Genomic DNA, 14,725 nt, shown 5'->3' on the forward strand with positions numbered 1-14,725 from the left:
CCCACACACAGCAAATTGGACCTCTCCAGTAGTCGGATAGAAGCAGCTAAGTGAAAGACCATGTGTTGAGGAGGTCAGCTTCTGCCAGACTACAGGCATCCGAACAAAGCCCGTCATGGCTGTAGGCTCCTCTCCTGCAGTTTCCTGCAAACTGGTCCCTCCAACAGGCACATGGAGAAATCCCAAAGCCCACTCAAAAAGAAAAGCCTCGCAGAAATTGCTGGTTAAATTGGTTAAGCTTGTTTTTGCTGATTTACTAACAAATAATGCACCACTAGGAAAAGCTTTTAGCTGCGCTCTGGCTGGCATGAATTAAAAAGTGAGAGGTCGGGGGTGTAGAATAGGAAAAGGAAAAATAGGGAGGCTAGTATAAAGATAGAAAAACATAATACTAATACTACTATCACTAACAATAAGGATAGGAAATTCTAAGATTGCCGGTGTGCTTTCTTTTTTTTTTTTTTTAAACAAAAAAACTTCCCCAAAACAGCTCCATCTGTAGTCTCTGAGCATCTGGGGGTTTCTGCCAAAGTGATCAGCAGCAAAGAGCTAGCATTTGTCTTTGAATCGCAGCCATTATGTGCTTCAGTGTTCCCACACCACAGAGAGAAATTGGAGGCACTCACAAGTCTCCCTGGGCTAACGCTGAGCCACTGATCCAAAGCACAAGGGATAATGGCAGTGCATGTGTGCTGCTGCATATAAAGGCAAGGCATGAGGGAAAAAACCGGACATTGCTGCTTTTCATGACCTATAAAACTTCATGACTGAAAGCGGGCTTGGCTGAGACCAGCTCTCCAACTCACTGGCAAACCTCTTCAAAGTGAGACATCCAGCTAGGGTTGTCTTTCACACAATACACTCCTTATTCCCTCACGCCTTTGGTTTGTGAGCAGAGACTTTCCCCCAGGAACCACAACATGTACAGCCATGCAAGACTCATGACCGAGTTTTGGCCACCTCTCCCCAGTGCCAACATTGAGGTGCTGGCCTGGAGAACAGACCCATGCCCGTGCACACCTGTACGTTCCAGTCACTTCACCATCAGGGAAGTGCAGGGCACCGCAAACCCCTTTATGTACCATTATCTGTCCACCAGCCCTACTCACCTCACACCTGTAAGGCCAGGTAAGGCCTTGTTTTACCACTTTTCTTGTAAACATGATTCAAAGAGAAGGTTTAAAAGGAAAAAAAAATAATGATGAAAGAAGTTCTCCGAATGGAAGATGTCAAAAAACTGCTGAACACCAGTAAGCTTCTACTAGCATAACTCAAAGTTTGTCTCTGCTACAATGCTGTGTATCAGGTTTCAGAAGAAACTTCTGGCTCTTGACATTATGTGGAAGGCAAGCAGGTTTCTCCCTCTGAAGCCCTCTAGTGATGCACAAAAGTAGAGCAGTTACAGAAGTATTCACTTTGCATGCAATCAGGAGGGAAAAACGCAGACAAACACCTGCATAAGGGGTCACTGCTCATCAGCCACACCAGGTCAAGATGGCCATGTTTCAAGGGTTGGACTGGATGATCTTGTAGATCTCTTCCAACCTTGCTGATTCTACGATTCTGTGATATTTTTATATGTCAAAGTGGCAAATCATTAGATGTATCATATGCAACAATGTTAAAATGAGCATTGTTTCCCACAACAAACTCTGCTCTAACACCTTACACATCTTAAGACCTCTTTATTGCCAAAAAACCTGCTGATTTAAATCCTATCTAATATATGGAGGAAGAATGGGTGACATCCAGTAAATTAGCAATGGGAGCACACACAGCAAGGGCAGGCTGGGCTTTTGATTACAAACTTCATTTAAAGCAAACAGAGGCCTTTCAGAGGTAGACCTACTTTGGCCACTTGGATTAGCCCATTGAAGGGTTGTTTTCTTTTGCCATTCACTAACCAAAGCACCATTAAACTCAGGGTTAACAAGGTTCTTTGCCTGCAAACATGGGGCATGGTCCAAAATGTGGTTCAGACAAGCCAGTTTCCCATGGGTCACCAGATTGGAGGTGGCTGGCATCACACATCCTCAGCACAGGCTTTCCGGCTCTGTTACTGGAACTGAGCCTGCCACACAGTGATTCTTTGCTCTGACATTATCCTGAACACTGGAATTCAGAATCACAATAAATGTTATGGAAATGGTCCAAAGAAGAAAATGAAGTAATTTCTGAGGCAACCAAGCAGACTAAAAATAGTTGCAACTAAAACTGTTGCACAGTGGAAGGAATCAGAGGGTGGGGGAATCTCTGCAGAAGACCTTTGCACTCCATTCTTTATTCCTAAATCTGTAGGTGTGGAGCACAACAAACAGTTCCTCAGCAGCCACCACAGGTGGCCGAGAAAGATGAAGCCAGAATGTTGGAAAGGTGTTGCAGCTGACCTTCATTCTGGGTTCACACCGCAAAGGGATGGTCGTGGGTTCCTCAGGCAGCCTCATGACTGTAACTTTGCGGAGCTGCTGCTGCAGGCCAGCTCCCAGATGCTACCTTTCCCACTCCCTGACCTGCCTGGCCCCTCTCACCCACTACCCTGGCCAGCCTTAGGAGAGCAAAAACAGTAGAAAGTTAATCTGTATTTAAAAAAAAGGGGGAAAAAAGGGAAAAAAAAACCCAAAAAAAACCCAATTTGTTTGTCAATGGAGCTCTGAAGGATGGGACCAGATAGATGCTGGTACAAAGGGAGATTGAAAAGGAGGAGAAGAGAGACAGGGCTGACCCTGAAGTACCAGCAACATATGGAATTGTCTTTGTTGTATTGTAAAACCTTATCTCAAGGGGGAAGTAACTAGAAAATTGGGAAAAGCCATAGACACCTATGTCAGGAGAAAGCACTGCTATCACAACAGGATGCCATGTGAACATTTACAAACAGAAAATGCAACTAATTCCTCCTTTCCTGCCAGTTGGGAGAAATCCTTTCCTGTATCTACAAGCAGTTTGTTTACATTTGTAGGCACAGAGAATGAGTTTGCATTTACATGCTGATCCATCCACTTTTACATGAACAGTGCAAACTCTAACCATTCGTGTTGCAAATCAAGACTAGGCTAGGTACATTTCCCAAACTTTTTAATCAGAATTGGGGAGCAACAGCAATTCTGAAATAGGAACAGACATATCCCTCAGAGACTCAAATTGAGTGGGGACTTGTTTGATCATGCAGCCCCCTCTGATCTATAAATCAGTGCAACTATCATTTTATAATTGACGCAAGGCTTTATATTTAAAAAAAATTGTTGCAAAGGGGTATAGTAACAGAAGCAAAAAGAAGAATTCAGAATGAAAACCAACAAACTCATTTATAAAAACAGTTTTATCCCACAGGCTCAGAGAGGCAACACCAATAAATGCTACTGAAAAGGCTGCTGAGTAAAATGTGCAAGAGACAAATAAACCCCTCCTTAACAATGCTGCCTTTGCATCACTGTTTCCACAGCAGTGACTCAGGGCTACGTGTCCGCCTGCAGCCCCGGCCAGGAGGACAGGTTAGCACAGGGGGGGTCAGACAGCCAGCTGCCAGCCACAGGAATGTTCTCTCTCCCTGCCTACTGTGGTCTCTCTGCTCAACTACATTTCCATTTGGTGAAATATTCCACATAAGAAAATCATTTTCAGAGATCATGGATGCTCTCCTTTCTTGCTCTTGCAGGTAGAGCCCTGGTGCTTTGCCAGCCTGGTAATAGTTATCTGAAGGTCCATGGGCTGCTGTGTTTCCACTAGGATTTCCACTTAGTTCTTACCAGCTCTAGAATGAAACACTAAAACTCAGTTCAGGAAGAAGGTGCTACAGTGGAAAATATCCTTGCTGAAGTGAAACACTGCAGAAATACCTCATATACCAAACAACATACAAAAAGCTGAGCTCACTTCTGGAACTGACCACTCCACTAGGCAGAGAGAGAGATGCATCATCCTACAGAATGAGGTACAAAAGAGAGCAGGCTGTTGAACTCTCACTGCATCTTTTGCACCAGTGATGTGCTGGGTAAAGAAACTACCATTTTACCTGGTGGATGTGAGGCAGAACACAACACCCATGTGTTTGCTACCCATACAGGAACAGCACTGCTGATAACCTGATCACTTCTCACAGGCACACCTTTCAGAACAAAACATTCAAGAAATAAAGCCTCACATTAAAAAAAAAAAAAAAACAAACCAGGGATAAAATGATGTTTCCTTCCCAAAACAGGGAAACATCGGAACAAAAAGGTGCCTCTGTGGTCAGACTCCCAGTGCTCTAAGAAAGATGCTAAGAGAGATGGCAAGCACAGGGGAACAAAACAAACTGTGTGCTTATTATGAAGCACCAATATTTGCAATTTAATGACAACACTTTTGCACTTCTGTTTAGTGTTCTCTGCACTTTATTTAGTGTTCTCTGACAGAAAGGCTACTCTATATCTAGAAGTATGTACACAGGACCCTTGCTGGAAAGGACTTGAGATACTTCTAGGCTCTGGAGACAAACAGCATCTTCTACACTGATTAACTGAACTAGTTTGCACAGCATCTTCAGGGCTCTTTTAACACTAGCTCAGCTGTGTGTTTCCCATTGCATATTTAAGAGATTGGACACAGTGGGAGACGAACACTTTCCTGTTAGGCACAAGGGCAACATTTCTCGTGGTTACAAACCAGCTTAGAGTATAATGAATTCCCAGGTGCTTGAGCATTAGCACTTGCTACCATAATTGCCAGATTTAGGAGCTGGGCTTGAAGACTATTTCAGCCAACAACTCCATGCACAATCATTCAAACTGTGTCTCCCAAAAGGAGCAGTGTTGAGGGACTTAGAGAAAACATTTTTGACTCATTAAATGTTGGAAAGTAACATTGCTGGTTTATGTTTATATATACATATGCATGTTAAGAAAGAAGGGGAGAGAGATCACACAGGGTAATCTCAAATGTACAATACCAGATTTGTGCAACCACAAAGAAAGAACCAGAGGGAGATTTTAAAAATGCTTGAAAGTAGTTTGTATGTGCTACCCTGCAGACATTCCTATAGCTGCAGTACGCACTTGAGATGTGAAATATCAGAAGTTTTTTCTTAAATAAAAATGAACTAAACTACTTTCTCCACCTGATTTACTGCAAAACAGTGGTCAGCTGACTGATAATGGAAGGTGGCTAAGGTCTGTCTACCACTTTCAAAACAGAGGCTATAAATTTCAGCCTCCCATTCTCCATGCAGTTTTCACACAACTTGTCAGGACTTTGTATCTTCAGAATTTCTCCTCATTAAACTTGGCCGAAGTTGACCATCAGAGCCAAAAGTTATTTGGTAAAAGACAGGACATAATCAGTATCACCAAGAAGCCTCATTTCCTTAGGAAGTCAAGATAAAAATATGGAATGTTGTAGCAAAAACAGGAGGAGCCCACTGGCAGGTGTGGTTTATGAAACTACAGTTAAACACAGTCAAGAAAGATTACATTTCAAGCAGATATATCCTCTTTAACATAAACAGAGAATTAATTCCCCTGACTTTGATCCTAATGCCCAAGCCAGATTTTAAAGTGCACCTCTGAAAGACAGCAGTTCATACTGGACCTGGGATCTTTTGCTTGCCTATGCAGGCAGGAGGAATACGTCATAGAGCCAAATTCGGCCTGGAAACTTGCTAAAATGAAGGCACAATGCTCTGTCACAATTCTCGTTGGTTTTACTTTGCCCAAACTGGCAAGAGCTCACACGCTCTAACACTGTACTGACAAGGTTGCCTTGTTGTCTTTCAGCAGACAACATGTCTGATTCACTGGGGGTAAATTGAGCTGTGCTGCGTATCTGACAGAAATGATATAAAATGCAGGCCCATACTTTTTGCTATTATCTGCACACAAAACATTTCTGTTTCCCATCAGAACTCGAATCTCCTCAGACAGCTCAGACAAACAGAGCTCAGCACTGTGGAAGGCAGTGGCAAATCGCACAGATCAAGGCCACCCGCACAAACGTTCCCCTCAGCTTAGAAGAAATGCTCCATCACTAGAATTTGCACAGGCTATTATTGCTCAAATGCATGTCAGTGCAGGTATGACTGGTAGGTAAAGTATCACAACTGTGAAAGCATCTGCATGCTACCCACACTGAGCCTTCAACCACTGTTAGTATTAGGGTCCAGATTTCCCTGACATATATAGATGCTACCAGTTATTCATATACATATGAAATCACATTGTCATTAGTGACTTCTCTGTCAATGCTAACAGCAGGTCTTCAGATGACTGCAGGTAACCAAGCTTAAGGACTGAAGAAAAACAGGCACAGGATTAGAGCTAAATGCATGAGTATTGGCCTGATAAACACCTGGACTGATAAACAGTGCCTAAGGGTGGTAACAGATGTCAATAAGTTCACCTAAATGACTTATCCTTTCCTTCTGAGTGTGTCCATGCAGTTGCACCATCAGACCAAAGGAAGAAATTTTTAAAGAAAAAGTCCAGACTTGTCCAAAGAGTTCAAGACTTGCAGAGAAATCTTAATATACAATCCTGCCCTTCTGCCAATGGAAGTCAGCTGTAGCTGTTTCCATTATGCCCCATTATTAAACATGAGCTCTCACATACTGACAGCCACAGCTGAGGAGTATATCCCGAGCATCATCTGTTGTGCTACAGCAAAGTGTTATCTGGTTCTCTTACAACCAGGTAGGCAAAATTTTAAAGCTGTTTTCCTAAAACTAGGAGATTCTTCTATGCTCCAAACTACAGCAAAGTTCCCTTTAAGTGGCCATAAATTCAGGTTGTGTTATCTAAACTACATTACAATTTACAGAGTACTGGCAAAACATTTTCTTCTAGACAGGACAAACACCTTCCACATCAGATGACATAAACATACAGAGGAGGAGAAGGCAGAGACAATACAGCTTTCTTTACACTTTCTCAATATAGTGTTCCACAATCAACCTTGAGTATGAAGCCATCTCCTAGCCTCAGTGGAAAAGCCATGCAAGAGGAATCCTATTAAGTGAGCACCATGAAGCCTTCACAGCCAAAGTTCTTTTGCCTTTGACAGATAATACATGCTGGTGAGGTACCAGTGGTGCCCTCAAGGATCTTCAGGCAAAGTGAAAACGTCTGTTTCCTCCAGCCTTGAAACAGTCCAGGTTTCAAAACAAGCACGTTAGAACATATAGAGCAGTATACCTGCAAGGACGATAGGCTGTGCATGCAAACAGTCTTCCACTCAGGTGGAAATCTTGTATAAGGAGAAAATATATGTTGAAAAAAGCAGACAGAGAAACAAGAGTGCATGTCTGAATGTTTTACATCCATTTTTTTCTCTCCCCTTTGTCCATTTTTCCCACACACAGTATCAGTGCAAAGTTGCTCTTCACTGGGACACAGCAATGCAGAGCCTTAGTGCTGGACACCAGCTCTCTCCAGCAGTATAATTACCCAACCTTCTTGATACAGCCACAGCTTTCTGCCCTGACCTCAAACCGCCTGTGAAGCTCCCTATTCAACCTCCTCTTTGCAACTCCATCAAATTTGACATCCTTCCTTTTCCAAATAACCTTCTGTAGCCCAGCAGTCTTGCTAACCACCTAAGTACTCAGATGAGGAGAGTGGAAGTTTGCCCTTTATTCAAACTGGTGCCAGCACTGCTGCAGAAAATTTCTTGGATCATGTCCAAAAATTGCAGATCTGACTCAAGCCAGGTGTTAAATGTATTTGCCATGCTGGGAGATAAAGTCACTGTTCCTTGTATGACTGTAAGAACAAAAGGCTCTTTAGAGTTAAATGTTGTTCTACTCTGTTATGACTATGAGCTGGCAAGCTAAGCACTGCCCAGCCACCCAAGGACAGGTGTGTTGTGATGTGTCTGGCACCCCCTGCAAGGCCCTTTGCACCGCATCACCCTGAAGACAGACAGGACCACCCCCGGCTGACCCAAACCGGGGTCTCACAGAAAAACAGGCAGCACAGAGCTGCAGGAGAGCCTGGTCCCACACAGATGTCAGCCAGCGCTGCAGGCCCTGACAGCACCCAGGGCTGAACCTCACAGCATCAAGTCAGTGGTAAAGCAGGGGAAAGAACTGTGCCAAGCTGCTGGGCAATGGCATGCAGCAAAGGCAGGTGAGGGATCTCAATTAAGGAGGGAAACTGTCAATTATACAACTGCTCTGCAGCTCAAAAAAGGCTGCCCTACCATCTGCAAGACTATCGTAGCTCTTTTGACCTCCTCCCAAACCAGATGTTACAGCTCAAGGGACCGCTCTGTCCAGCTCTGTTTTCCTCTGAACTGAAACAGATAGTTCCCAGCAGCCTTTTTCTTTTTTTTTTCTCTTTTTTTATTTTTTACCTAATCCCTAGAAGAGGTCAGAGGTTAATCAGCTTCAGGACAAACTGGACAGCAGAGCTATCCACATCGTAAATACCTTTCCTATTTATTCCTTTTCCACAGAATGATTCTTTGTTTTGCCAGGTAACTGTTTAACCCAAGACTACAAAATGTTGTACAGAGTAGTAGTAAGCAACCTCACATTTGAGGGACAAGCAAGCAGGGTGCCAGTATTCCCCATGGAACAATCCAGATTTTTAGATCCCTATCCATTTTCTCAATTCATATTAAGAAGTGACTCATAAGAAGAAGTAACATGGCAAAGGCTTTAAGTAACTCTACTGACTTCAGGTTTGCTTTGGCTGACTTCACAGTAAGTACAGCCATGGACCAATATAAGTACTTTCTTTATCAGGCAGCTGCACTAAGCCAGGTAAAGCAGTGCATTCGTATCTCTGCACTAAAAGGATGGCCCATATTCAGCTTCTCCAGACTGGCTTGACCCAGTTCTGTTGCACAGGGCCACAAGTATATGCATTTCCCAATCTTCTAGAGTGAGCCATCAGCTTTTTATTTTTTTTTCCCTCTAAACAGATCAAAATCCACGGATTGTCTTTCAGTCTTCACGGGGAATAAAAGAACACAGATAATAGTTAGGGCAAACTTTTGGTGTTTATTATTTTGTTTTCCCCTCATTTTGTCTGCCAATTTGTGTGGGAATATACACATATTTTTATCTATCTGTGGTTCTCCTGCAGACTACTTTTGGGATGTCCTATGGACAGCTCATCCACAAGACTACAGTTTATAACATCATGTAGGCTATAAGATAGAGACTCACAAGAATCAAAGGGACTTGCCTATTGCAACAGAAATAAGCAGTCAGCAGAGTCAGGAAGATGACAATGAGTAATTCAGGTAACCTTTCCTGTTCTAGGTATGGAGATGTGCCATGTTTCTCCGCAGGCCTGGAGGTTTTGGTCTGAGGTTGTTAATTTTTCTGCAGAGGACGTACAGAAACAGCAAGACAGGCAAGCACTAAAAGCAATCCAGCTTCTTTCACAAATCAGCAGGATACAGTATTCAGTTGTTTACTTAGCATAAGTTTACACAGACTAGACTGGACAAGTCATGAAACACTGGGCACAAGAGCTGAGAAATGCTGCTATTAAAAAAGGCACGCAGAAAACTTTCCCAAGGGATGCCAAGTGTGTGTGTGGGAAGAGGTAGGAGGAAGAAGCAGCAGCATCGGGGGTTATAACAAACAGAGGAGAAGCAATTGTGTTTTTCCCTCAAAAATCAGTTACTAAAGCTTTCAAAGAGAAAAGCATTGCTGGAAGCGGAACACAGGAGTGACACTGGAAACAACCATGCAGCTGCAAGGAAAGCTTCAAAAGGAGTTAAGCATAGTCAAGCTTTTAGGGTATAATGTAAGTTAACAGCTTGGGTGCAGGCAGATTTGCCAAGTAAGCTTTGCTAAGGTTTTAAATGTTATTTACTTCACAAGAAAACCGATTCTTTAACTGAATAGTGACTACCAAATTTTAAGAGTCATGGAAATCTTACAATTATGGAAACCTAACAGTCAGTGAGTGGAAGGGGTCAACACAGACTGATCACTGCCTTCTCCAATACAATGTCACAAAAGGAACAGAGACAGAGACCCTACAATAAAAAGATTAATGACAGACTACAGGAATCTCTCAAATAATGCCTCCCCACAACACATGTGCAGCATGAAAGTCATCCTACATATGTACGTTTTCTAAAACAATTTTTAAAGTGCCTATACAATGATACTTCATATTGTTCCCCTTTTATGGTCATTGGGTTCATTCCAACAAGGAATTAGAATAGCTTTCCATTGATGAAGACTGGTGAGGTTTTGGGTTTTATTTGTTCTATACTCTAGTGAAATTTTTTCAGCCTACATGCACTGTAGCTTCGCCCTCAGAAAGTGAAAATAGGACTTACATATGCACCATTCTGTACTAAAACTTAGAGATCTTTAGGTCTTACAGATCCCTTAGTGCTCGCTTTAGTGCTGTAGAAGTAAAGATCTGTAAAGATTCATACAGTCTTCTAAGTCTTTTCTTAATTTGTTTAGAAAGGAGGAAAATAGAAGAGGCAGGAAAGTTCTATGCACATCAACACCCCCCCAACATTTAAGGCAGCAGTACTAACTAGTCATAATATATTCAAAGATCAAGCTGATAGCTTCAGCCCACCTCCTCTTTTCTCATGATTGCCACCATCCTTTTCAAAATTAAAATCTAAACAGAAAACCACAAGAAAAGATGAGAAGGATGAAGAGCATTTCCACAGTGCCATGTACAATACAGAGGTATAATGTTTCTTCCAATATCTCTAGTCAGAGATTATACTACCTCATTTTCTTCATGCCAACAAAAACTTTTAAAGGAAAGCCTTTACTCTGAGTTTGACAACTCACCTGTTTGGGTGTTAAAAACTTTACAGCCCAGAACTCACATAACTTCACTGATCCTGAGCAATGTGTGAATTGCAGAATCGTGGCCTTGAAGTCTGAAAATTTGGGGTGTGCCCACAGAGCATGTAAACACATGAGGTCTTCTAATTTGTTAAGCATTTGGCAAAGCAAGCACTGGATCAGAGGTATCCCAGAAGAAAGTCTGTGTCTGTTCTCAACTCAGGTTAGTCAAAATAATCAGATATCCCTCACAGTACTGCTTGAATTTAAGCAGAAAGGCATAACACTGCCAATAAAATATGCACATTGGCACAAATCACCTACAGATTCAAGCAGCCACTCATTGGAAAAATCACAATTTCAGTTTTGTGAAAGTTTCCACTGAAGCTTCTTTCTCCATGGGCATGGACACTGTTAGTATTACCATTAGCAGTTCATCTAACTGTAGCTCTTACAGCAGGCAGAGAAGGTGAATTTGAGGCTGTGGTTTCTTCAGTGTTTCTTTTGGGATAGAGATAAGGGTGACAGTCACTGTCCTCTCTCTGTCCCCACATTCTCTCCTCCCATTGTCCCTGTATGTTGTGGTGAGCTGCACTGGAGATGGAGCTGCATTGTTTGCCAGCAAAGGGAGGTGTTCATGAACCATCCCATGAGAAACTGAAGCCATGTCTTAAGGATATGGCTGTATCTGGCAGAAATGTCAATTTGAGCTACTGCCCCTTCTCCCTGATGGCCAGCAGTAGCTCTTTTCTGGCCTCATGCCACCTTCTTCATAGAAATCACACAACAGTTGGTAACATGTGCTAATCAGTGATCAATGAACCAATCCAGTTTATAAATAAACCAGAGGAAGGAGAGGAGTGAGGGTATTTTTAAACTGGAACCGCAGCCTGTTCACTGATCCAGGTCACCATCTGGCCCCCAGGCAGTCGTGTCGGCACAAGTGTTGGGAAACAGGCAAGGAACCAGCAAGCAAGACTGGACAGGAACATCCTATGGCCACATCTGCCACTGAGAAAATGATCCTTGCAACAGTATCACCCATGCCCAGTGTTACAAAGTGGAGCTGATTTAGCATGACTTGGAGGAATTTACACATTTTTAGCCCCTGCAGGCTCATTACTTTGAAGCAAAACACATGAGGCTCCACTAGTAGGAAAGACAATGATTTTTTAAGCTGCATGGAACTAACATCTCCAAACTCTTCCCTCTGACTGCCCTTCATCCCCTCAAAAAGCATTGCGTTTTTGAGAGACCATGCCAATATACAACTTGCTTTTCAAAACCAGATGGAAATTACAGAAAGTTTCAAAACTTAAGCCGTGCCCTGCAACATGACTTTAGCCATACCATAGACAGCATTTTTCAAGTGTTTTCCTTTTGCCGTGCAACCTCTCCATTACAACTGTTTGTGATTAATACACAATATTAAAAACAGAAAGAGTGTGCATTAGAGCCAATCTTAATATTATGGAAGAATCCTTTGCCATGCACAGTCCAGCAAGCTGCCCTGTGTAAAACCATTGCACAAATGGAAACACTTGCTGTGCAAAGAACATTCACTGTGTGTCAACACACCTTCATTTTTCACTGGTTTCTCTGCTTGTTAACTGCAGCAAAAAAAGCATTGCCTCCTCATGAAGGCAGACTTTGACAAACTTCAGCTGAAAATTGATCTTTATCAGGCCATCTTACAAAGCAAGAATATCTAGCTCTTGGCAGACACAACAGCTTAAGTTAGAGAGCAGCAATCACACTGCCCATCGATCACTACGAGATTCAGAGATAAGACTGAAGTCCTATCAGTTGACCTAACCCTGCCTTCTTATTTTCTTCCTCACCTGCCTATTTACCTGTTACACCCTACCACTCATGTAGGACCTTGTGTCCAAGGCTACTTTTACTTGTTGCACCTATATACACACTAAACTACAAAATATTTTGCAGCAATACGCTTCCAGGAGTTTTGCTTAATACAACCAGTCTTGCCAAAGACCCCTTCCTCTGTGTAATGCACACGCATTAACAAAATTTTCACCTGAATACCTGTAAGATTGAGGAGTTCAGAAGAGTAAGACAGTTTGAAAAGGCACAATACCTCTACAGAAGAGCAGTATCAGTCAAGCATTGCACATGGGAGGCTCTCATTCAATTTTAAATCTGAAGCTCTGTGAATTAGTGGATGTAACTCTATACAACACAACTGGAATCAACAGGGAGAAACCCATTCTTTTCTTGATCTTTTTTATGACTTAAACTGATTGCTTTTTGAACAGCATAAACTGCAAGACATCTAAGGATTCAAATATAGGCACATATTTTTTATTTCTTTGGCTGGGTTCATTTCCCTTCTTTCCCATCTAAGTAAATCCCTGTGGGTCAGTTACTACTACTACTACTACTTCACATTGCTGAATTCTGCTAGCAATCTGCTCATGCGTCCTGCATCATTCCTGCTAGATGTTTCTGCTTTCAGGCTTCTTGGAACTTTATTGGACCCAATCCTTTGAATAAACATATACCCTTTGTAGGCTGCAAATGTACCAGGGAGAACACTGTCCTCTGTGTCAAGCATCCTCCTCACCTTCTTTTTCAGTAAAAGCAAGATGATACATTTAAGAGACAAAAAGTGAGAAATATGATTTTTTTCCCCTCTTCTAAGAAATTTCTGAAAATGGAGTGCTGTGTGCACTCATATGCCCTGGTGCTGGCCAAAGCAATTTGTGAAGGCCAGAGGCCCCAGCACACAGAAATCTCGTAAAGGGCAGATGGGTTTGAGAGGTCAGGTCGTGCAAGCAGAGAGCAAACATTCACATGTAAAAATCATGCCCTTCAATAGAAATGTGAGGTAAGCCATATACCACCTCTCAAATATTAAATTTTACCCATGTTGCTAAAAAAGCAGAAGGTTCCTCTACTCACCTCTGTAACGTCCATGACTTTGATGGCCGCCAGCTGACCCGTTTTGACATGTCGACCCTGAATAAGAGAGAGAGAACTGTCAACACCAGCATTTCACCCATCCCTTCAAGCATACACAGAGCAAAATATCCGGACAAGAGTTCCAGTCACTGGATTTTCCCCAGATGTGCTAGACCCTTCTTATATGTCCTAGGAAAAAACAACAAATACTCTAGATGGCTAAAAAAAAAAATTCTTTTTAAAATGTTCTTATACAAATTTCAGAACCTATTTCTTTTTCTCCACATTAAAATGATTATTATGATGTACAGACAGATGATATTCACAGTTTCCCTTCTGTTTACTTTAGCAAAACTTATAGTCATTAATGATAGTCTATTAACATGTCAGAATAGATAAACTCCATGTGTTGTATATTTTATTTCTATGGACCAGTGCCTGGTACCTGGGTGACATATTACTAGATAAATGCAAGCATGCTTAGGGTGTCAGCCCATGCTTAGGGCTTAGGACATTTCTCCTTGGTCTTCACTAGTAAAAAAATGTGAGGTTTTTGCAAGTGATGCATCAGACCTGCAAGAGGTCTCTTCATTTGTCTCACAATAGCTAGAGAAGAACAAGATATCATCTCTCTTCAGCTACTCCATGATAAGGATAGTTTCTCAGTACAGCTGGAACCGAGTTAATAGACCCCAGCTGCTGCAGCAGGGAGCTCCTACCCTTCCTTCCTCTGCCTCCTGTCACATATTTCTCCCAGGAGCACTGAGCTCCTTCTGGCACTCATCGTAACATACGACAAACTGATTGAGATCACTAAAATGGCAGAAAGTTAACACAGTTAAGAAACTGCAGGGTGGGGCAGGGGATTGCAGTCCAGGAAATTAAACTGGTTTGTTCTGCAGTCGGAACAGAGACAGTTGGCAGGACGCAAATCGCAGGGCTGGGAGGCAGGAGATACGACAGGCCCCTCCAGCACTACAGCCCACTCCAGGTGGGCTGCAATTCACCTCAGCTGACTTCTAACAAAAAACTTTTTCTCTCCTCTACATGTTT

General features: G+C 42.4%; 1 protein-coding gene across 11 annotated transcripts in view; it reads right to left on the reverse strand.

Annotated features, from left to right (window-relative positions):
• MAP4K4 (mitogen-activated protein kinase kinase kinase kinase 4) overlaps positions 1 to 14,725 on the reverse strand; it is a 170,543-nt gene that overhangs the window by 76,130 nt on the left and 79,688 nt on the right. For all 11 annotated transcript variants that reach the window (XM_017818400.1, XM_017818403.1, XM_017818405.1 and 8 more), the window contains exon 3: positions 13,673 to 13,729. In XM_017818400.1, the coding sequence (XP_017673889.1) occupies positions 13,673 to 13,729 (57 nt within the window). The remainder of the gene's footprint in view (positions 1 to 13,672; positions 13,730 to 14,725) is intronic.

The sequence above is a fragment of the Lepidothrix coronata genome, unplaced genomic scaffold (genome assembly GCF_001604755.1).
Source record: "Lepidothrix coronata isolate B3197 unplaced genomic scaffold, Lepidothrix_coronata-1.0 Scaffold68, whole genome shotgun sequence".
NCBI lineage: Eukaryota > Metazoa > Chordata > Aves > Passeriformes > Pipridae > Lepidothrix > Lepidothrix coronata.